The following is a 21956-nucleotide window of genomic DNA, read 5'->3' as shown; positions in this document are numbered from 1 at the left end:
TTTCCTCCATGGTTGAGTCAAGAGGCTAAGGGGCTGACAATAGCCTTGTACACCCTTGTACACTTAGTATATTTTTTTGATATAATTATGTAATACCCTTATATAGTGGCACGAATTTCACATCTTTCCTAAGTTATATGTTCACATAGGTGTGTTAATCACGTTTCTAATGGTTTGATTGAGAAAATGGTGGATGACTTAGGGTCAATTTTTTTTCCTCAAACATCATTACTAGGAAAAGTATTAGAATTTCTATGTGAGAGTTAAATAAAGTGTATGATATGGGTGTACAATATGTAAGTGACAAGGACAATTAAGAAGTGATTTAGAATCGATTGAAATATTTCACAAAGAGTAGTTTTGTATACCCCTTATATAGTTAGTGAATACCCTTGTATAGTGGCGCAAATTCCATACCCCTGTAGTGAATGTATACTTATAAGTATATTAAACATGATTCCAGTAGTTTGGTTGAGAAAAGTGCGAAAAACTTAAATTCAACTTTTTTTTTGTGAATATATTATATTTTTTTTATGAAAAATACATAATTGATCAATTCTTTTGTTTTATTGTGAACATATTATATTTTCTTTATTTTATTATTAAAATAATTAATAGAAAAAAATAAAAAAGAATAATCAGTAAATAAAACTTAATTCTTTTTATTATTTTCATATAAAAAAATAGTATTGAAAAAAGTTTTCAATTTTCATTTTTTAAAAAAGTTTTCATTTTTTAATTACACGTATTTTCAAAAAGAGACAATATAAAAAATAAAAATTATTTAAAAATAAATAAATAAAAAATAGAAAAATATTTTAAAATTAAACTCAAACATAATCTATATAATTTTTAATCTTTTTATATAAGAAAATTTCAATCTCTAATATATTATATATTGATATAATCCACTTCTAAAATTAGGTCATATGAAAGCATTTTAATTAGATATTTAAAATAAAATCTCTCTATCCATCCTCTTTCTTTCTTTTTCTTTTTCCTATTTTGATAAATTTTCAATTAATTCAAATAAGTTAAAAAAAAATCTTTAGTAAACAAATTTGCAATATTTCATATAACTTATTACCAAAACTCATATTCAAAAAGTTATTAAAATAAGAAAGGAATAAATTAAAAGAAAATTTAAACTTTTTATTTTATAATAGTAAAAACAATAAAAATAATAAGCTTTAAAATACTTTTTAGTATAAAAGGAAAGAAAATAGTGAATATATTTATTTTAAATAGTGTTTTAATCATTAAATTATTTACCTCTAAAATGTAAAGGATTATTTTTATTTATTTAAATAAATTTTTTTAGAAATTATTTTCCAAAATAGTTTTTGAATCATTAATATAATTTTTGTTTATTTATAATTTTAAAATAGAAAATAATATTGAATTTTCAATTATTATAAAAGAGTTTAAAAAATGATGAATAATTCAAAAATGGTTAAATATGAATGAATTTGTTGGTGTTAGCATGTGAAGAGTGGTGAAATAGAGACAAAAATGAATCAAATTGGTAATTTTATTTATTAAAAAGATGACCTTACATTAATTATCAAGCCCAAGGGGCTGAAGCACAATTCTCCCATTTTCTAATAGAAAAGGCAATCGCACCTCCCTCCGCCAACGTTAATTCGAAAAATGAGCCTTCCCGCCTACACAGCTACCACACCTTCATCCCTTGTCACGCACCCAAACTCAAGCCCAAACTCCAAACCAAATCAACCCACATTTCCTAGCCGTCCTCACAGCACAAAATACCATCTCACTCGTAGCCACACCCACAGTCCTATTGATCCCATTGTCTCATGGACATCTTCTATTGCCCTCCACTGCCGCAATGGTCAATTACCCGAAGCCGCCGCAGAGTTTTCCCGCATGCAAATTGCCGGGGTCAGACCCAATCACATAACTTTTCTCACTCTTCTTTCTGCCTGCACCGACTTCCCTCTAGAGGGTCTAAGATTTGGGGGTTCAATCCATGCTTATGTTCGGAAACTGGGTTTGGATACTGAAAATGTGATGGTGGGTACTGCCCTGGTTGATATGTACTCGAAATGTGGTCAGCTGGATCTTGCCTGGTTAATGTTTGATGAAATGCATGTGAGGAATTCGGTGTCTTGGAATACTATGATTGATGGGTGTATGAGGAATGGGGAAGTTGGGGAGGCGATTGTGTTGTTTGATCAAATGCCTGCAAGAGATGCGATTTCTTGGACTTCCATGATTGGTGGGTTCGTTAAGAAAGGTTGTTTTGAGCAAGCTTTGGAATGGTTTAGGGAAATGCAACTGGCTGGAGTGGAGCCCGATTACGTGACCATCATTTCTGTGCTTGCAGCCTGTGCAAATTTGGGAGCACTTGGTTTGGGCTTGTGGATAAACCGATTTGTCATGAAGCAAGATTTTAAGGACAATATCAAGATAAGTAATTCATTGATAGACATGTACTCTCGGTGTGGATGTATTCGACTAGCACGTCAAGTTTTTGAGCAGATGCCTAAGCGAAGCTTGGTCTCATGGAACTCCATGATCGTGGGCTTTGCTCTAAATGGGCATGCGGAGGAGGCTCTGGAATTCTTCAATTTGATGCGCAAAGAAGGGTTCAGACCGGATGGAGTCAGTTTCACGGGAGCTCTAACAGCATGTAGCCATTCCGGTTTAGTTGACGAGGGCCTCCAATTCTTTGATATCATGAAGAGAACTCGTAAAATCTCGCCTAGAATTGAGCATTATGGGTGCTTAGTGGATCTCTACAGCCGCGCAGGGAGGTTGGAAGATGCGTTGAATGTTATAGCAAACATGCCCATGAAGCCAAATGAAGTTGTTCTGGGTTCTTTGCTGGCTGCCTGTAGGACTCATGGAGATGTTGGCTTGGCTGAAAGGTTAATGAAGTATCTGTGCGAGGTGGATCCCGGTAGCGATTCCAATTATGTGCTCCTTTCTAACATATATGCAGCAGTTGGAAGGTGGGATGGTGCAAGCAAGGTTAGGAAGAAGATGAAGGCGCTTGGTATCCATAAGAAACCAGGGTTCAGTTCGATTGAGATGGATGGCAGTATTCATGAATTCGTGGCTGGTGATAAGACCCATGTCGAGACGCAGAATATCTATGCCATGCTCGATCATCTATTCCTTGAGCTGAGAATCTGTGGTTATGTTCCTGAAATAGAGGTTGGCAAATCTTATGAACATGACTGAAATTTATTTTTTGAAAATACAGAAACAATTTTTCTTTTATTGAGTTCAGTCCACAAATTCACTGCTGGAGGCAGCATACTCAAGATAATGTCCAAAATGTAAAAGGAGAAATGTAATTTAGTCAGGATCAAATGAATATGAATGAGCAGACACATAATTACAGTGCAAGGAAAAATCAGTAGAACGCATGGACGGATTAAAAGTATGTTGACAACAAAGGAAAGTTGAAAGAACTAATATATTGTTTACTGGGTCATGATTTAATAGACTGATGGTTGGATTATGATTGAACCAATCCTGTTAACATAATGCTATAAATATTTAATTTATATATTATTGCAATTAAATATAGTATATGTAATAATAAATAGCAGGAGCAAGTTTTTAGTACAAAAACGTAAGTTTGTTATATTCAATTGTTTCAAAAATAGGCCTGACCTGAAAAAGAAAGTAAGCAAGTCTTGTTAAACGCACCGGGGTTCAAGTCTTAGCCCGCTATAATCAAATGCAAATAACTCTTGTATTAGACACTTTTCATTCATCCATATGTTCTTTAAATCAATTATACTAATTTATGATTTGGAAGAAAAACTTGAGCTTCAAGTGGTTTAAAATATTTTCAAAGAGGTTTTTGAAAATATTTTCAAGGGTTCAAGTCCCCTTGGTTTTGGGTCAAATTTGAGAGATTCGACAATTTTTGGGATTGGTTGACCGCCAAGGGCACTTGACCGGTTGCGGTGTCCTTGCATGGTTTGAAACATGTTTTGGCATGGTAGCTAGTCGGGCTATGAATCAATCGCCGACTTCAATTGGTCGAGGTTCTTACCTCCAAACGGTCACTTGCTATGTTATTCTAGATTGATATGAAATTGGAACCCAAACCTAACAATTGCATAGCCCCCAAGTAGTATTTCCCCCAATAGATGCACAAGTCTGTGGAACCTCTCCAGACGCCATGAAACAGCTTGTACAAGCTTAATAAAGCAAAAACACAGAAACTTAGAAAAGTAAGTACAGAGGAGCCAATTGATTTGCTGACTGACTATTTTCTTTAGCACCAATTCTAGCATTTAAATTCAAACCATATGAAGGCACTAATGCTTCAACAAAGAAGTACAAAATGGATTTGAAAAATAAATTATCTTTGATGCTTGTTATAATTGTTAGGAAATCCAAGACATACTAATCACTAAATAATGACAAAATAATGGTGCAAGTGCTAACCTTAATGCCTCCAAAAAACCATCATATCAACTTTATAAAGAAAACAAGTGTGATTTATTTATCTTACATTTTATAAAAAGTTCATTTCAATCATGGTTATCACTGTTGAGGCATAGCATTGTTATTCCTCATAGTTGCTTGATCTTCATGAATCATGCCAACATTTTCTCTCACCTCAGTTTAGGTAAGCTACTGCCCATAAGATACTCGTTCCTTTCATCTCCCAAACTTGTAAGTGCAAAAACTCATAGTACGTTACCATCACATAACCACTTCAATCCATGTTAGAATCAGAGCCATCGAAAAAGGTTCTAACGATTCGAAGATTCTTCTATCTTTCCAATATTCTCACACTAAATTTCTCCCATGAACTTAGAAAAAATGTCTTTTAAAGAGATGAGATGAGACCAATCCAAAGGTTCCGGGAATGAATTATATTTTGCAAAACTAGCCTGCAATCCCCCCATTTTTCTTCAACCAAATCTGCAATGCTCACACCAGCCCAAGAAGGAAAAAGATCCCTCCCTTCAAAGCAACAAAACCAACAAAATTCATTGAGGTACCAATACCTTCCTTTGCAAATTACAAAGATGCTGCATTCAGTCTCCTCCCATAGACCTTCTCGGCTACACGTTCTGCTACCTCCACTTTTCCATGAATCTTACATGAAGCCAACAAAGCACCCCACAAGGCCTCATCAGGCTCCACCTCCATCCCCTCAATCAACTCCTCAGCCTCCTCCACCCGCCCTGCCCTTCCTAACATATCCACCATACATGTGTAATGTTCGAGCCGAGGCCTCACCCCAAACCTTCCCTCCATCATCCCAAAATATTTCCTTCCATTCTCCATGAAACCCCCATGACTACAAGCTGCCAAAACTGCCGTAAAAGTCACCCCATCCGGCACCTCACCCGCATCCACCATCCCATCAAACAACTCAAAAACCTCACCAAACACACCATGCACCCCATACCCCGCCATCATCGCGGACCAAGTGACCAAATTCCTCTCCGTCATTCGATCAAACACCTTCCGAGCCGCCGCTAAATCACCACACTTAGAGTACATACTTATCAAAGCATTTATAGTGGCCAAATCGGAGGCCAACCCATTTGCCACAACGGCGGAATGAACTTGCCGACCGAGGCGCAGAGCCGACAAGCCAGAGCAAGACTTGAGGACTGCAGGCAGAGTGTAGCAATCGATGGGTTTGTGGGCGAAAAGCATTTGGCGAAAAATGGAGAGGGATTGAGAGAAAAGGAAGAGAGACGAGTAACCTCTAATGAGGGAGTTATAGAGGAAGGTGGGGCGACGATTGGTGAGGGAGAAGATGTAAGAGGCCTGGGACATTTGAGCACATGAGGCGTAGGAGGCGACGAGCTTGGCTCGAATGAAGTCGTGGCGAGAAATTCCGACAGTTATGATTCGGGCGTGAATTTGTTTGAGTTTTTGTAAGTCTCTTGTAGATGCGCAAGAGTCGAGGAGAGTTGCGAATGAGGGTATGTGCTTGAGTGCGGGCATTGCCTCAACAAATTTGAGACAGAATTCCGCAGTGATTTTTAAAATTTTTAGCCACCTTCCCTCTCAACCTAACTACCTTATAATCCTTTCATAAATATATGCGTCATCTGGTTGGGTCCTTGCTACTTCTTGACTAAGGTATCAAATACCTCTTCTTTCTCTTCTTTTTTTTTCTTTTTTCTTTTTTATTTTCCTTAATATGAAACCCACATAAAATAGTAAAAATATATATATATATATATATATATTAAAAATTATTTTTTATAATTTGGTTTTATGATAGATAATATAAAAATAAAAATAAAAATCAAATATAATAAAAATTAATTAAAATTTTATATATTTTAAATTTATTTAAAATAATATATAATTTAATTTATTAATTTTAAATCTTTTTTTAATTTTTGTTTTTTTTTAATCTTCCTCTCTATTTTTACTTTTAGTTTTTTTGGTTACATGATCAACCAGCTGTTTTCTTTTTCTGTCTAACCCTTTCTTTAGTAGTTAGTTAGGGGATGTACTGCATGACGTCAGGTGATGCATATGAAAGGGACCAATTAGCCAAGCTTGGCGTGACTGTAAAGTACGATACCTTTCGACCTGGATTAATTCACTTCTTTCGATCACAGTCTACCTCTCTTCTCTTTCTTCCTTGTTTCTTGGCTTCCAATCAGTACCTTCTCCCGCATTACGATCACCTTGCTTCATAAACACATTTTGATTAAAATGTACCAAGTACGTACTGTGATCTTGTGATGTTTTGTAAACCGAACCATAAACTAAAACAGGCAGTCCTTGAGAGCCTAGAAATGAAAGAGTGACGAGAAGAGAAAAAGGAAATATTTGAGTCGTCCTAGCTATGTATAGCCTATAGCTAAGCATCATTACAGCTAGGGGGCGCCCCCTACGTGATAACTTAGATTAATATAGAATCGCAAGGGTTGTTATCGGCAGACACAGAGATAGAAGGCGAGCCCCAGCACTTCCCATCAGCCTAGACATATTTATGTCAGTCCGAAAATGCTCTCCTCACTACAAATGGTCATATGCTTGAGTGTGACACTTGGGGTATCAAACCACGTCTCTGTCCCACACTGATGTCACTCCTGATCACTCTTCCCTTCCTTCCTACTCGCCACCTTTTTTCCTAAACCAGTTTCAGTACTGTCAAAAGAAATTAATTCAAGAGCACTTCACAGTAGATATACATATACCAACATGCACAGTTGCAGAAAATACATACATTTTTAAGTGTTTGCTCATGGGCAAAAGCAAGAAAAGAAAAGGACAAAAGAACGAAAACATATCTAGCTAGACCAGGAAGAAGGAGGAAGAGAAGAAGAAAAGGAACATAAACATGAGGCTTCACTAGTAGGCAAAAGACCTCGCCCCATTTTGTTAACTAGGTATATATAGTATATATCCACCAACTAATATCCCTACGTAGAACAAAACATTACGAAGAGCTAGCTCTTCATCCTTCACGCTTCTCTGCCACTCTCATGGAGTTCGAGGCTTCTTGGGACCTCCTCCGTTATGATGCAGCGGATCTGGACCGGAAGGAACCTTCCTTAGTTCCCAATCCACCAACTTCTCCGCACCATTTCCAGCACTCCTGCTTGTGGATCCATGCACGTCTTTCGTCAAAGCCTCCTCCTTTGTCTCCACAGCAATCACTACCTGCAAGAGTGAAGGGCAAAAATCGCACTAATATTACAAATCTTTATTTATGTTGAAAAAAAAAAAAAAAAAGAAAAAATCAAACCATGTACGTCATTTCAAATTAGCAAGGGTTAAAACGAGACCTTTCTGTTCTGAATCTTATAGGAAGCTGCTTCACCGAAAATCTGTCCATACCCAGAATCTGCCAAATACAGACATTATAATCATTAAACCAACTAGTGTAATATTAGCAAACAAAGCTAAGACTTCGCCGAGTCGATAAAGAGAGATTCACTCATATTCCATAAGCTCAAGAGTTCATTGGCATTAATGGAGGAATCACAGTTAAATATTTTTCATGGCAAAACTGATACAAAGAAAGGGAGACAAACCAGAAGCTTGTTCCATCAGCACCAAGAACACCACCACCACCACCATTACAACCACAAGAACAAACTTAGTTTTAAACGCCATTCTAGTTGAAGCTTTCGAGCAAGCCAACGTCTGCAAGTCTCAGAGGTATGTAGACAGAGGAGAGACCCAGAGCTATTTATAGAGGCGATACAAATGATTGCGTATGCAGCCATTTGTGGAGAAATGATTAAGACTTGGATACTCTCCACTAATTCGATGACGACGATGACACAGACCCACGACGGCGCTGGCGCCGGCTTTACTCCCACCGCGTCAATCCACACGTGCCGGCCACCACAGCACCACCCTCCGGCAGGTAGTCTCCATCCATCCAAATCTGTCCTAGCATTTCCGTTATGCATTGGTACCCTTCGTAACCGGTTCAGTAGCAGTCCGGTTCAGGAGACACATGGCGTGCAGGGTGAGGCGAGCAGTGGGATTTGGGTGATTTGTGATGATGAGATTGTGTTTATGACTGATTGATGGGTATTATTATGCTCTGTGTGTATTTGCTTTTATTAGGTTTTAAACCTGGAGATGCTTTTCAGTCTCAACTCAGCCTTACTAATTTGTAACCATCATCACGCCTTTTCAAAATCCTTTTTCCCTTCTTCCAATTTACTCCTCGATAAAGTCAAAACTGCCCATTTCCAACCTCATGTTACTCATATTTGGATGTCATGTCTTGCCACTCCAACCACAAAATTTTCTGTTTTGAAATATTTCTTTTGATATATTTGCATAAATTTTAATTAAAAAAAAATTATGGATGTTGGAAATTCTGCTTTGAAAGAGTAGGCTTATGTATCTAGCGAGATCTACGTATTCGTTCATAGGGGAGGCTTTGTTTGTTTTTTCCCCCTCTTTTATTTTCAATAAAGTATTTAGTTTTCCTTTTCAATTTTGTGAATCTCAATGCTCGTTATGAATTGCGACTGCTGAGTGCATAAGCCCAACCATGATAGGTTCGTTTCTAAATATGTAACATGAAGGTGGAGGATCTAGATGAGGAGATGTAATACCATAGTCAAGTTTACTTGGTTTATTTATGTTTGTATTTATTTAACCATTTATCAACTAAAAAAAAAGAGATTTTAGAAATTTACATTTTGTTTTTTAATTTTAATGTAAAATGGGAAAGAATATTGTCATGCACTTCAATAGTATTTTCAAATTCGTTTCACAATTATTCTCAAAAGTAAAAGACAAAGTACAATCATTTATAACCACCTATTGATAAATACATGTATAATTTATTTTTATTATTTATCTCATATCAATATATCTCACTCACCACTTGTTACGTTCCCATTTTTTCTTTTCTTTTCTTTTTTTCTCTTTTTTTTGTTCCTTTCCTTCCACCATATTCCTTTGTCACCTATTATAGTTTTTATTACTATTTTTCTCTTTTTCCTTTAATTTCTTTTTAATATGTTCATGTATTTTATCATAAAACTTCTTTAATTTTAATTTTTTTTTTACTCTCTAATTTCTCCATATTTATTGATTTTTTTTTTACATATTAAACTTAAAATAATAATATATGTATAATAAATAGTTAATATAAAAAATTAAATAAAAACAAAAATATATAATGGACAAAAATGAAAATATTATTTTACAAATAATATACTTGATGATTTTAAATATTAATTATAATAATGCATTTGATAAATTAAGGTTTAAATTTCAAAATTCTATTTTATTATTTAGAGGTTTATGATATAAGATTTTTTATATTAATTCTAAACAAAAGATTTATTTATTTTGTAAATTCTATCACATGTAAGAGTAAAAATATCTTTGTAATACTATTTTATTATTTACATTATTTTTCTTTTAATTTTCATTTTAAATTTATCATATCAAAATCACAATAAGTGATGGTGCTTTTGTCATTTTTCTTATGATTTTAAATTGATTGTGGATCTAACTTTTTGTTTGGTTAAAATCTTTAATTTTAAATTAAAATAAAATATAAAAGAAAATATATTTTTCATAAAAAATAGGTACACCTTAAAAAAAAAAAAAAAAGGTAAACTCATGCTTAGGGGAACCGAAACCACTATCATACTTATCATAGTGTATATATTCATTTGGGACCCTCGATAAGTAATTGAAGGTCCTCGCCTACCCCAAAACAAACTTTGGAATCCTGGGTATATCCATTCTTAGAGGAACCAAGACCCCTATCTCCATTCTCATGGTTCATATATTCCTTTGGGGACCTTCGAGAAGAAATTGCAAGTTGTTCCCCACCCTAGAATGGACATTAGAACCCAAGGTACATCTTAAAGACAATTTAGTACATCTTTTACAAAATTTGGTACATCTTTCACAAAATTTGGCATATTTTTAAAACAATTTGGTACATCTAATCCATGAGCTATTGGGACCTCTATATTATTACCCATGGTTTGTTTGTTCCTTTAGGGATCTTTAGGAAATAATTAGAGGTCGTTTCCTACTTCGAAACGAACTTTGAAACCCTAAGTACATTCTTAAGGAAATTTGGTACATTGTTAAGAAATTTTGGTACATCCAATCTTCGGGCTATCGAGACCCTTATTTATCTTCACATGGTCCATATTATCCTTTGAGGACCCTCAAGTAGTGATTGGAGGTCATTCCCCACCTTGGAACAAGCTTTGGCACTATTGGTACAGCTTTTACAAAACTTGATACATCTTTTACAAAATTTGATACATCCTTCATAAAATTTGGTACATCTTTTACAAAATTTGGTACATCCTTAAAAATATTTTGTACATCCAATCCTTGAGCTATCGAAACCTCTATCTTATTACCCATAGTCCATTTATTCCATTAGGGATCTTTGGGAAGCTAACAAGACACCTATCTTCTTTCCCATGGTCAATCTATTCCTTTAGATAGCCTTAGGAAGTGATTGGAAGTCGTTCCCCACTTCGGAATGGACTTTGGCCCCCTTGGTACATCCTTTACAAAATTTGGTACATGTTTTATAAAATTTTGTACATCTCTCACAAAATTTGGTACATCCTTAAAGAAATTTGGTACATCCAATCCTTGAGCAATTGGGAACCCTATCTTATTACCCATGGTCCATTTATTCCTTTAGGGATCTTTGGAAAGTGATTGAAAGTCGTTTCCTACTCCAAAACAAACTTTGGAAACCTAGGTACATCCTTGAGAAAATTTGATACATCCAATCCTTGAGCTAACATAACACCTATCTCCCTTCTCATGGTCAATTTCTTCCTTTGGAGACCATCGAAAAGTTATTGGAGGTCGTTCCTCACCTCAAAACAGAATTTAGCACCCTTGGTACATCATTTACAAAATTTGGTATATCATTCACAAAATTTAGTACATCCATAAAAAAAAAATTGGTACATCCATAAAAAAAAAAAATTGGTACATCCAATCCTTGAGCTACCAAGATCCCCATCTTATTACCCATGGTTCATTTATTCATGTAGGGATCTTTGGAAAACGATTGGAGGTCGTTCCCAACTCTGAAACGGACTTTGAAACCCTAGGTACATCTTTGAGAAAATTTGATATATCTAATTCTTGAGCTAATTGGACATATGTGTCCCTTCCTATGGTCCATTTCTTCATTTGGAGACCCTTGGGAAGTGATTGGAGGTTGTTCCCCACCTCGGAATCAACCTTGGCAATCTTGGTATATCATTTACAAAATTTGGTACATCAATTACAAAATTTAGTACATCTTTCACAAAATTTGGTACATCCAATCTTTGAGCTATCGGGACCCCTATTTATTACCCATAGTCTGTTCATTCCTATAAGGATCTTTGGAAAGTGATTGGAGGTTGTTCCCTACTCTGAAACAGAATTTGGAACCCTAGGTACATCATTGAGAAAATTTGATACATCCAATCTTTGAGCTAACGGGACACCTATCTCCCTCGGGAAGTGCTTGGAGGTTGTTCCCTACCTTGGAACGGACTTTGGCAACCATGATACATCATTTACAAAATTTGGTACATCCAATCCTTGAGCTATCAGGACCCCTATCTTATTACCCATGGTCCATTAATTCCTTTAGGGATCTTTGGAAAGTTATTGGAAATCGTTCCCTACTTCGAAACAAACTTTGGAACTGTAGGTACATCCTTAAGAATATTTGATACATCCAATTTTTGAGCTAATTGGACACCTATCTTCCTTCCCATGGTCTATTTATTCATTTAGACAACCTTAGGAAGTGATTGAAGGTTGTTCCCTACTTTGGAATGGACTTTGGCCCACTTGGTACATCCTTTATAAAATTTGGTACATCTTTCATAAAATTTGGTACATCCTTAAAAAAATTTGATACATCCAATCCTTGAGCTATAGATACCCCTATTTTATTACCTATGGTCATTTTATTCCTTTGGGGATCTTTGGAAAATGATTGGAGGTCATTCCCTACTCCAAAACGAACTTTGGAACCCTAGGTACATCCATGAGAAAATTTGATACATCCAATCCTTGAGCTAATGGGACACCTATCTCTCTTTTCATGCTTCATTTCTTCATTTGGAGACCTCGAGAAGTGATTGGAGGTCATTCCCCACCTCAGAACAAACTTTGGCACCCTTGGTATATCCTTTATAAAATTTGGTTTATCCTTTACAAAATTTGGTACAACCTTAAAAAAAATTGGTACATCCAATCCTTGAGCTACTAAGACCTCTATCTTATTACTCATTGTCCATTTATTCCTTTAAGGATCTATGGAAAGTGATTATAGTTTGTTTCCTACTTCAAAATGGACTTTGGAACCTTAGGTACATCTTTGTGAAAATTTGATACATCCAATCCTTGAGTTAATTGGACACCTATCTCCTTTCTCATGGTTCATTTCTTCCTTTGGAAACCCTCGAGAAGTGAATGGAGGTTGTTTCCCAGATCAGAATGGATTTTGGCACCTTTGGTACATCCTTTACAAAATTTGGTACATCTTTGAAATTTTTTGATACATCCTTAAAAAACTTTGGTATCCAATCCTTGAGTTATCGAAACCCTTATCTTATTACCCATGATTCATTTATTCCTTTAGGAATCTTTAGGAAGTGATTGTAGATGATTCCCTACTCCAAAATGAACTTTGGAAGCCTAGATACATCCTTGAGAAATTTGATACATCTAATCCTTAAGCTAACGGAACGCCTATCTTTCTTCCTTTGGAGACCCTCGGGAAGTGATTAGAAATCGTTCCCCACCTCGGAATGGACTTTGGCACCCTTGGTACATCATTTACAAAATTTGGTATATCTTTCACAAAATTTGGTACATCCTTAAAAAAAATTGGTATATCATTCACATCATATGCATCATATAGACATATATTTAGATAATAATTCTCATGAGTTTCACGTCTTTTGAGTAGTAATTATGCTTAAAACACTCAATTAACGTGTTTTTTTTCCCTTGCAAGAGTTACTAACAAGTTTTATGAAGTTTTGGAGTCATTTCAAGGTATGATTTTGATAAATTGGTGACAAAAGAGATGAATCAAATTGAAGAAAACAAATAAAGTTGATGATGATCCAAATGCATAATGAAAGAAGCAATGCAATTAAAAATGAAGAAATGGGAGAAATTGTAAGGAGGAATAGGAAAAACATGTTTTTAAATTTTCGCATAGTCATGCAAAATGAAACAGAATAGGCTTGGCTGAAGCACATAAGGGAAATGTGAAAAGTGATTTCGCATGACCATGCGAAATTTTCGCACAGTCATGCGAAACGCTCTAGCAAAACGAAAATGCAGCTAATGGACTTTCCACTTCGCACCATCATGCGAAATTGCTAGGGGCTCATGCAAAAATGCATTTTTCTCCAGATTCCTTGATAAAGAAGCCTCCGGAAGACCTCTTAGATGATGCCAAGTGTCCACTTGACCTTGACCTATAAATAGAAACGTGATTGACTCATTTAAAAGACTTTTTGATACATTTTCTAATTGTAGAACTTTTCAAGCTTCTTTTCTTTATATAATTCTCTACTTTCCTTCAGTTTCTCTTATTTTCTCGATAGCCAAACATGTCTTGTGATATCAAATCTCCAAGCATGATTGGCTAAATCTCGTTTTTCTCGGAGGAGGGAGGATCTAGAGGCAAGATCTATGGTGAATTAGAGAATTGAGCTTGACTTGCAAAGGTAATTTCATTTAAACCGATTTTTAATTTAGCTTTAGGTCTAGATCTAATTTCTCTTCAAATTAGGTAATCTAATCCAAGAGATCAATTTGAATCATATATTCAATTCATCTTAAATTATCTTCCAATGATTTATACTATGCAACTATTCAATCTCATCAAATCTAGCATTAAGAATTTGATGAATCTACCTAACTTGCATTGTAGTAATCATCCAAGACAATTTGAAGAGGAAAATCCCCAAATTTCAATTAATCAATCAATTGGATCAAATTACCTTTACAATTCAAGCTCAATTCTCTAATTCACCATAGATCTTGCCTCTAGATCCTCCCTCCTCCGAGAAAAATGAGATTTATCCAATCATGCTTGGAGATTTGATCTCACAAGATATGTTTGGCTATCGAGAAAATAAGAGAAACTGAAGGAAACTAGAGAATTATATAAAGAGAAAAAGCCTGAAAAGTTCTACAATTAGAAAATGTATCAAAAAGTCTTTTAAATGAGTCAATCACGTTTCTATTTATAGGTCAAGGTCAAGTGGACACTTGGCATCATCTAAGAGGTCTTCCAGAGGCTTCTTCATCAAGGAATCTGGAGAAAATGCATTTTCGCACGAGCCCCTAGCAATTTTGCATGATGGTGCGAAGTGGAAAGTCCATTAGCTGCATTTTCGTTTTGCTGGAGCGTTTCGCATGACTGTGCGAAAATTTCGCATGGTCATGCGAAATCACTTTTCACATTTCCCTTATGTGCTTCAGCCAAGCCTATTATGTTTCATTTCGCATGACTATGCGAAATTGAAAAACATGTTTTTTCGACTCCTCCTTGCAATTTCTCCCATTTCTTCATTTTTAATCCATCTCCACCACCTTCAATTAAGCTCCAAATCCCAATCCAAACTGATTGCATTGCTTCTTTCATTATGCATTTGGATCATCATCAACTTTATTTGTTTTCTTCAATTTGATTCATCTCTTTTGTCACCAATTTATCAAAATCATACCTTGAAATGACTCCAAAACTTCATAAAACTAGTTAGTAACTCTTGCAAGGGAAAAAACATGTTAATTAAGTGTTTTATGCATAATTACTACTCAAAAGACGTGAAACTCATAAGAATTATTATCTAAAATATGCTCTTTTTGAGTAGCAATCAATGGTCAATTTTGGACCAAAAATCAAAATTCCCTTGGCATTGGGCATAAAAAATTGGGGATTTAAACTGAAAATGGCAGGAAGGGATCACAAAAGGAGAAAAGTCAAACTGTGTTGACCGTTGACCAGGCGATTGATCGGATCATGACCGATCAACCGATTAGTCGGGGCTAGGAATTTAAAGAGCCTCCTGTGCTTTGTTTTCTCCACTACTTTCCTCAATTTCTTCAGGGTTCTTCACATTTCCGCTTCCAAAGACCAGTTTAGGCAAGATATTGGATTGATTGCAAGCTTTGAAGTGGATTTTGGGACGATTGGAGGCTAGGGTTTTAGCTTTGGAGTGCTTCAGCGCCTCACAATCGACTTATTCTCCATTTTCGAGTGCCTAGGGCTTTTGATTGGATTCATTTTCTCTTGGTTGTGCTCGTATCTCTCTCTAGCCGCCTCATTTCTTTCATTTCTGTTCTTTTGATGGCTCTTAGGAGAGAAACGACTGCCACAAGACAAGCGCCCTGTTGAGCCGTCTCAGCTTACTCAAATGGAGGCTCGCTGAAAGGCGAGGTTTGACACAACTCTTTTTAGTTCCGTAGAGGATTATCCAAGGTACAAGTAGAAGTTCACTCAAATGAAAGTGGTTCCAGGGAGAAGTATTAATTTCTCCCAACCACGACATTTCGGGCTTGAGGGCCTCTTCAGTTGACCGGGTTGGTTGCCCGTAGTGACGATTTTGGAGCCAATTTTCTCGACTCCGGTGCGTGCTTTCTATTTGAGAGTGACATATGGACTTGGTGGATCGATCATTTCCACCGTTAGAAGTGTTGAGATCTAGTTGGACCTGGAGAGCATTTGCCGCATTTTCAACATTGTTCCAGTTGGACTCAAGGTGTATGAGTCCAAGGCTTGGCCCACTATGCCGGGTTTCAAGCCTAAAAAGGCTATTTAGAGGATGTGTGGACTTGCAGACACCCAAGGGATGGGCAAACCATCGACACATAACTTGACTGTGATCTGCCAAGTCCTTCACCACATGATCTGCTCCATTCTACTACCACAAGGCGGGCACCGAGATGAGGTCTCCTACCTTGAGGCATTCCTCGTGGACTCTATTCTGATGGGGAAACGGATTCACATGGGATATCTGATGATGATGCACATGATTTCACGTTGCAAGAGCTCAACCCGCGTACTCCCTTATGGCAGCTTCCTCACCAGAGTATTTAAGGATGTCGGGGTTGATTTGAGCAAGAAGACAGATTTTGAGGCCTCCAGTATTTATGAAACTTATGATGAGCAATCCTTGGGATGGATGAAGTTTGAGAAGGCCCCCGATGGCTCTTGGATTAGGATAGCAGAGCAACCACCAACATAAGCCCGAGAATAGGGACAAGTGCATCTCGGAGTAGAGAAGGAGGCCGAGATCTGAGAGATGGAGGGTAGGTTAGACCCTCAGAGAGGCTTTGAGTAGAGAGAGCCCGAGCTTGACATCTCTCCATTCCAGTCTGAGGGTGTTTAGTTTGAGGCCACATTTCCTAAGCCGATGATGTCTGAGCTGGCTTACAGCGCGACCATCTTCTCAACCATCCTTCACCAAGCCTCCTCACACTAAGACATCACCTCATCAGGCACCTCACGCTCCTGATCATGCGCCTTTGATGGATTTATCAGCTTACTTGGCACTCGCATGGAGGAGCTTGCAGTAGTCAGTGATATTCGATTCTACTCCATGGAGGATCGCATGGATCAATATCAGACTGGCTTCACTTCTCAGTTTGAGTATCTGTAGTAGAGATTTGAGCGTATGGAGGATCACATGGATCAGCAGCAGACTACATTTGATCATCTCCAACAAACGATTGAGCGCATTGAGAGTCGCTAGGAGAGTCAGCATGAGGAGATGATGGCTTACCTTCGCTCCGTGTTTCCACATCCACCTCCTTAGCCTTGATTTCATCGAGACCCCCTTTGTTTCTTTTTTATGTTTCCAAAGGGGAAGAAATGTCTAAAATCTAGGAGACCTACATGCATATCATTGTCATATCTATTTGGATTAGATTATATGTTTATGTTTCGTGTACATTTGATTTTACTATATATATACGATATGCTATTTTCATGATTTACATTGTTTCCTATTGAAAATTTGCATGTCTTGATTATCTTGGTTTTAAATTCATAAATTTTGATTGATTGATCCATATTTGGTTTGAGGGGGAGATTTTTTCTTTTCCTAGATAACTAAGGTTTGTCATCATCAAAAAGGGGGAGATTGTTAGCCCAAGGGTTCTCCTAATCTGGTTTTGATGATAACAAACCACGGTTAAGTGACTAATTGGTTTGAATGGTAAAGAATCTCAGGTATAAATTCAGGAATTCATCAAAGGACCAAATCATTACAAGATCGAGTATTTCGGAAGACTTTTAATCATAAGAAACAAATGTAAGATGAATGCATGGGTGCACTTAGAGTTTACATATCTTTTTATGCATCTTTGGAAAACTCGATTTGTTCTTTAAAGTTGCAATTTCATTGAAACCCAAGTTTTATGAAATGTACCTTAGGAAAAACATTTCAAAATTGGCATATTAATTTACCTAAAGACCTTGCCTAAGTGTTAGAAAAGAAAAGAAATGAAAAAGATGGGTTTTCGGGGCCAAAAGGTTAAATCAGTTAAGGCTCTGGCCAATCGGCTCAACCGGTTGCCTTTGTCGGGTCAAGGTCCGATCGAGGAGTGTCAAAAACACTCTCTCTCTTCCAGCAGCCTTCCTTTCCCAGTCGAGGTTCCCTCCTTCCCGGTCGACCTCCGATCGAGGTCCGCTCAAGGCAATGGTAACCTACCAAAGCATTAAATGCTCCAACGGCTAGTAAACCAGTCGACCCCCAGCTCAACCGATTGAGGCTGCCTTTTGCTTTTCTTGGCTCCCGAGCTTAGAAACCTATAAATTGAGAGCTCCACTTCATTTATGACATAGAGAACACTTGCAATCAATTTTCTACCCACTTGTTCTTGCCTTAAAAGCTTATTAAATCCTCACTTGCATATCTTTTAGTGCACCCTTGTGAGTCATCCTAGCTTTGATTTGTATTTGAGCTATCTTTAAGCTAGGTTGAGGGATTCATTCTTATAAAACTTGAGTGTTAAAGCCTTCAAGATGTTTGAATCTTGAAGAGATTGTGTAAGAGCCCATTGGAGCCAAAATCCAAGTGTAAAGGATTGGAAGCTTGGTTGAAGCTGTAAGCTAGTGGAACTCTCACTCGGTTAGGAGCTTGAGGAAAGTGGACGTAGGCAAGGAAGTGTCAAACCACTATAAAATCCCGAGTTTGAATTCTCTAACTCTATCTCTTTATTTTTTATTATATTATGCTTGAATTTATTGTATTGAAAAAGTTTTTGAAAAACCCAATTCACCCCCTTCTTGGGTGTTTTTCTCATTTAAGCATATCGTTTATTTTCTCAATTGGTATCAGAGCTGAGGTCACTAGTTTGAACCCCAAGGGTGTTGCTGGGGAGGGAATGAGATTGTTGGCAGATCGGAGGGTTGGATGCGTCCATCAACTCCCCTTGTGTTCGTTGTGGGTGCTTGGATGAATGCACTATAAGGTTAGGGTATACGCTTTTCCTAACAACAATTGTTTTTAGGAGAGTTGGTAGCGCCTGAGGTCCTACACTTTTCAAGACTTTCGATCTTTAAGCTAGACAATTTTTAATGTAAAGGAGGGCATATCCCGAGAGTTATAAACTGATTATTTCCCTTCAAATCCTAATGGGAAGAAGCCTATTTCATCTAGCCGATCAGCGGAGGTAGACTCTATCAGCTATTAGGGACGAATGAGTGTTTCTTCCTTCTTCTATCGATCGTTTAGATAGTTTCATGTTGATAATTCAAGCCAGGTTCCCTCATTCGTAGTACCAGTTTCCACAACCTTTTGTGTAGCCATGGTTGACTCTACAGGAATTACCTTCATCCCAACCACAACAACCATATGGCTGCTTATACCACCGTAAGACTGATTATAGGATATGTCGAAGTTAGGCCTCAGAGGCCTCTTACGCCTAAATTTACGAGGCAATTCTTAGACTTAGGGATGCCACTGAGTTGAGCTTTTTAGAAGCTCTCTAAGGTAGGTATTTTGACTCATTTGTCTTCTAGACCATTACTGCTACCAATTTCTTCTCATTTTCAACTATATAAGCATGGTCTTTATTACCAGGCTTCAGGGCATCTAACAAATCATAGCATTGCTCTTCAACATGATACTTAGGACCTCATTGATCAGGGTTTGGTTAACCTGGCCATGCCTAGTGTTACCACGAACCCTTTACCAACCCACTCTACACACATAGTATCGCCACCTACTAGTTTACATTGTCTTGATTATAATGATGTTAGGGATAGTATCCACATGATGGGTTGGGGGTTGTCGAGAGGGGAGTTGTCCTAACAAGTCAGAGGTCGTATGTTGTTTTGGCCCTAAATGAGGTCATGTATGAGCAGAGGTCATGTTTTACTTTGATTTCAGATGTTAGGGCTCCGCATTAGCTATCAATTCCTTCTTCTACTTCTCATTATAGTGTGACCACCCATTTTATTCTTACTTCTGATCCTTCAAATCTCGATCCCTCCGAGGAGATTCAATATGTGATTCGACGTGGGAGAGTGACCTGACAGCAACCTCTAATAGTGACTAGACCTTTTGATGGAGAGGCTTCTAGCGATGAAGTGAGAAATGAGGATTTTGAGATTGTGAGACAGTTGCAGGCTTATCAAGCCTGCATATCTATTTGGAGCTTGTTAGCCACCTCTACTAATCACTATGAGGCATTAGTTAGAGCTCTGAGTTGGATACAGATTGATACTACCACTTTGTTGAATGGGTTGATACATATGTTGACAATTGGCAGGGCCTTCTACATAATTTTTTCTGATAATGACCTCCCATCTGAGGGCATTGACCATACTAAACCTCTCTACATCACTATTGGTTGTTCAGGTTGTCGAGTCTCATCTGTCTTATTGGATAATGGATCGGCATTAAATGTTTATCATTTATCTGCTATTGTCGCTTTGGCCTTTGGACTAATGGATTTTGGTCCTTCTACACAGACGGTGAAAGCGTATGATAATACGCTCAGAGAGGTTATGGGGACAATGATGCTAGGCATCCCGATTGGGTCATTTATATTTCCAACATTATTCCAGGTTTTGAAAGTACCCACGATATTAACCTATTACTGGATCAACCTTAGATCCATGAGGCTAGAGCGATATCATTTTCCCTTCATCAGAATGTGAAGTTTATTCATTATGGTCAAGTTATCACTGTTCGATCATCTTATGATACTACTCTTTCATCAAAGCCTATATTGGAGATTAGTCATAGTGATGACGACCTGTTTTTTACTAGATTTACCTTTGATAATGATTCATGCCCAATTGGTGTCTCAGCTGATTTGTGTCCAGCTGGTGCTCCTTGATTGAGGTAGTAATCAACAAAATTTATAACCTATTACACCATGAACTAGGGTAGCAAAGACAAAGCTACTATAGCATAGTGGCTCTAGGATCGTTCACTGGGATGGGTTTTCACTTTGCAAAATGATATTAATTCAAAGCTGAATTGATGCCTTTTCATTTCAAGGTTAGCTTTAAAAGAAAACATAAAGATGTTTGAATGAAAAAGACTTGGTTTTAAACTAACCAAAAATAGTAACTGATTTTATTTAGAAAAGTGTTTCTTGGAGTTTCAGATCACTAGGCTCAGATTCCTCCTACAAAAAGGGAGTTGCGGTCACTTGTTTCTTTTCCTCGCATTAGAGAATTAACATATAGTTCCTTCTCCAACCGGTGTTGTACAGATGCTTCCCATTAATGGGTTCAAACACTAAATCCCTCTCACCGATGCATCTTGCAATGGCTCATACCTCTCACCTAGCACTTGCCATTCAAGGTGATCTTTAACCTTGGATTACCCGTCAAAAGCTCGCAAGACATAACTAATGGATGTCTCCTTGGAGTCCAAAAGCTTACCAAGTGTTGGCAATTCTAGAAAATCCTACCTTCAAGTCACCTCTCAGAGGCTCGCAAGGGGTAAACTAGTGAATCTCCATGGATGGAGATCACTTGCCTTACCAAGTGTTGGCCCAGGTGATTTAAAGGCGTTTTAAGTTAACTAAAAAGATAAAAACCATTAACGGGTCACACTTTCTCTTTATTAAAAATTAAAACAACAAAACTTCCAATTTATGCATGTGGAAACTTACCCAGCTTTCTTCACTCCAAGAGATAAAGAGCCTAGCCTCTCATCCTCTGAGGAAAAATCCTCAAAGTTTGATTGGCTAGAAAGTAAAATAACAAGAAAACAAAAATATGAAGAAGAAACAGAGCAAGTGCTCTGTTCGTCAATTTCACATATATTATATCTATATGATGGATCCTCTGGAAAAAGCTCCCCGAGAGTCTCTTTTTTTAGTGTTTACAAGAGAGTTTATATAGGAAGGTAATTTACCCTTCCTTGGATACTTTCTAGCTAAGGAATTACATGAGTGGCTGAATGCAAGGAGAAAATGAAAATTTATACAAAAATATCTGAAGAAAAATATCTCAAAGTGTCGGT

The 21956-nt window shown here is 37.1% G+C and overlaps 3 protein-coding genes across 3 annotated transcripts; 1 reads left to right on the top strand and 2 right to left on the bottom strand.

Annotated features, from left to right (window-relative positions):
- The first annotated feature begins 1599 nt into the window (after window positions 1-1599).
- On the top strand, window positions 1600-3249 carry LOC117915842 (pentatricopeptide repeat-containing protein At1g05750, chloroplastic). Its single transcript, XM_034831562.1, has one exon. It carries the CDS (start codon window positions 1651-1653, stop codon window positions 3205-3207), a length of 1557 nt encoding a protein of 518 aa, XP_034687453.1. The 5' UTR covers window positions 1600-1650; the 3' UTR covers window positions 3208-3249.
- Window positions 3250-4436: 1187 nt separating this feature from the next.
- On the bottom strand, window positions 4437-5998 carry LOC117915844 (pentatricopeptide repeat-containing protein At3g46790, chloroplastic-like). The gene has a single exon (XM_034831563.1). The coding sequence runs from the start codon at window positions 5953-5955 to the stop codon at window positions 5014-5016; it is 942 nt and encodes a 313-aa protein (XP_034687454.1). The 5' UTR covers window positions 5956-5998; the 3' UTR covers window positions 4437-5013.
- Window positions 5999-7132: 1134 nt separating this feature from the next.
- On the bottom strand, window positions 7133-8083 carry LOC117915598 (protein CLAVATA 3-like). The gene is made up of 3 exons (XM_034831196.1): window positions 8010-8083; window positions 7761-7819; window positions 7133-7635 (listed from the first exon to the last, which is right to left on the bottom strand). Exons 1-3 carry the CDS (start codon window positions 8053-8055, stop codon window positions 7456-7458), a joined length of 285 nt encoding a protein of 94 aa, XP_034687087.1. The 5' UTR covers window positions 8056-8083; the 3' UTR covers window positions 7133-7455.
- Between the last annotated feature and the right edge of the window lie 13873 nt (window positions 8084-21956).

Source organism: Vitis riparia, chromosome 6 (assembly GCF_004353265.1).
Source record: "Vitis riparia cultivar Riparia Gloire de Montpellier isolate 1030 chromosome 6, EGFV_Vit.rip_1.0, whole genome shotgun sequence".
In the NCBI taxonomy this organism is placed as follows: domain Eukaryota; kingdom Viridiplantae; phylum Streptophyta; class Magnoliopsida; order Vitales; family Vitaceae; genus Vitis; species Vitis riparia.
This window is presented reverse-complemented; position numbering and strand designations above follow the sequence as displayed.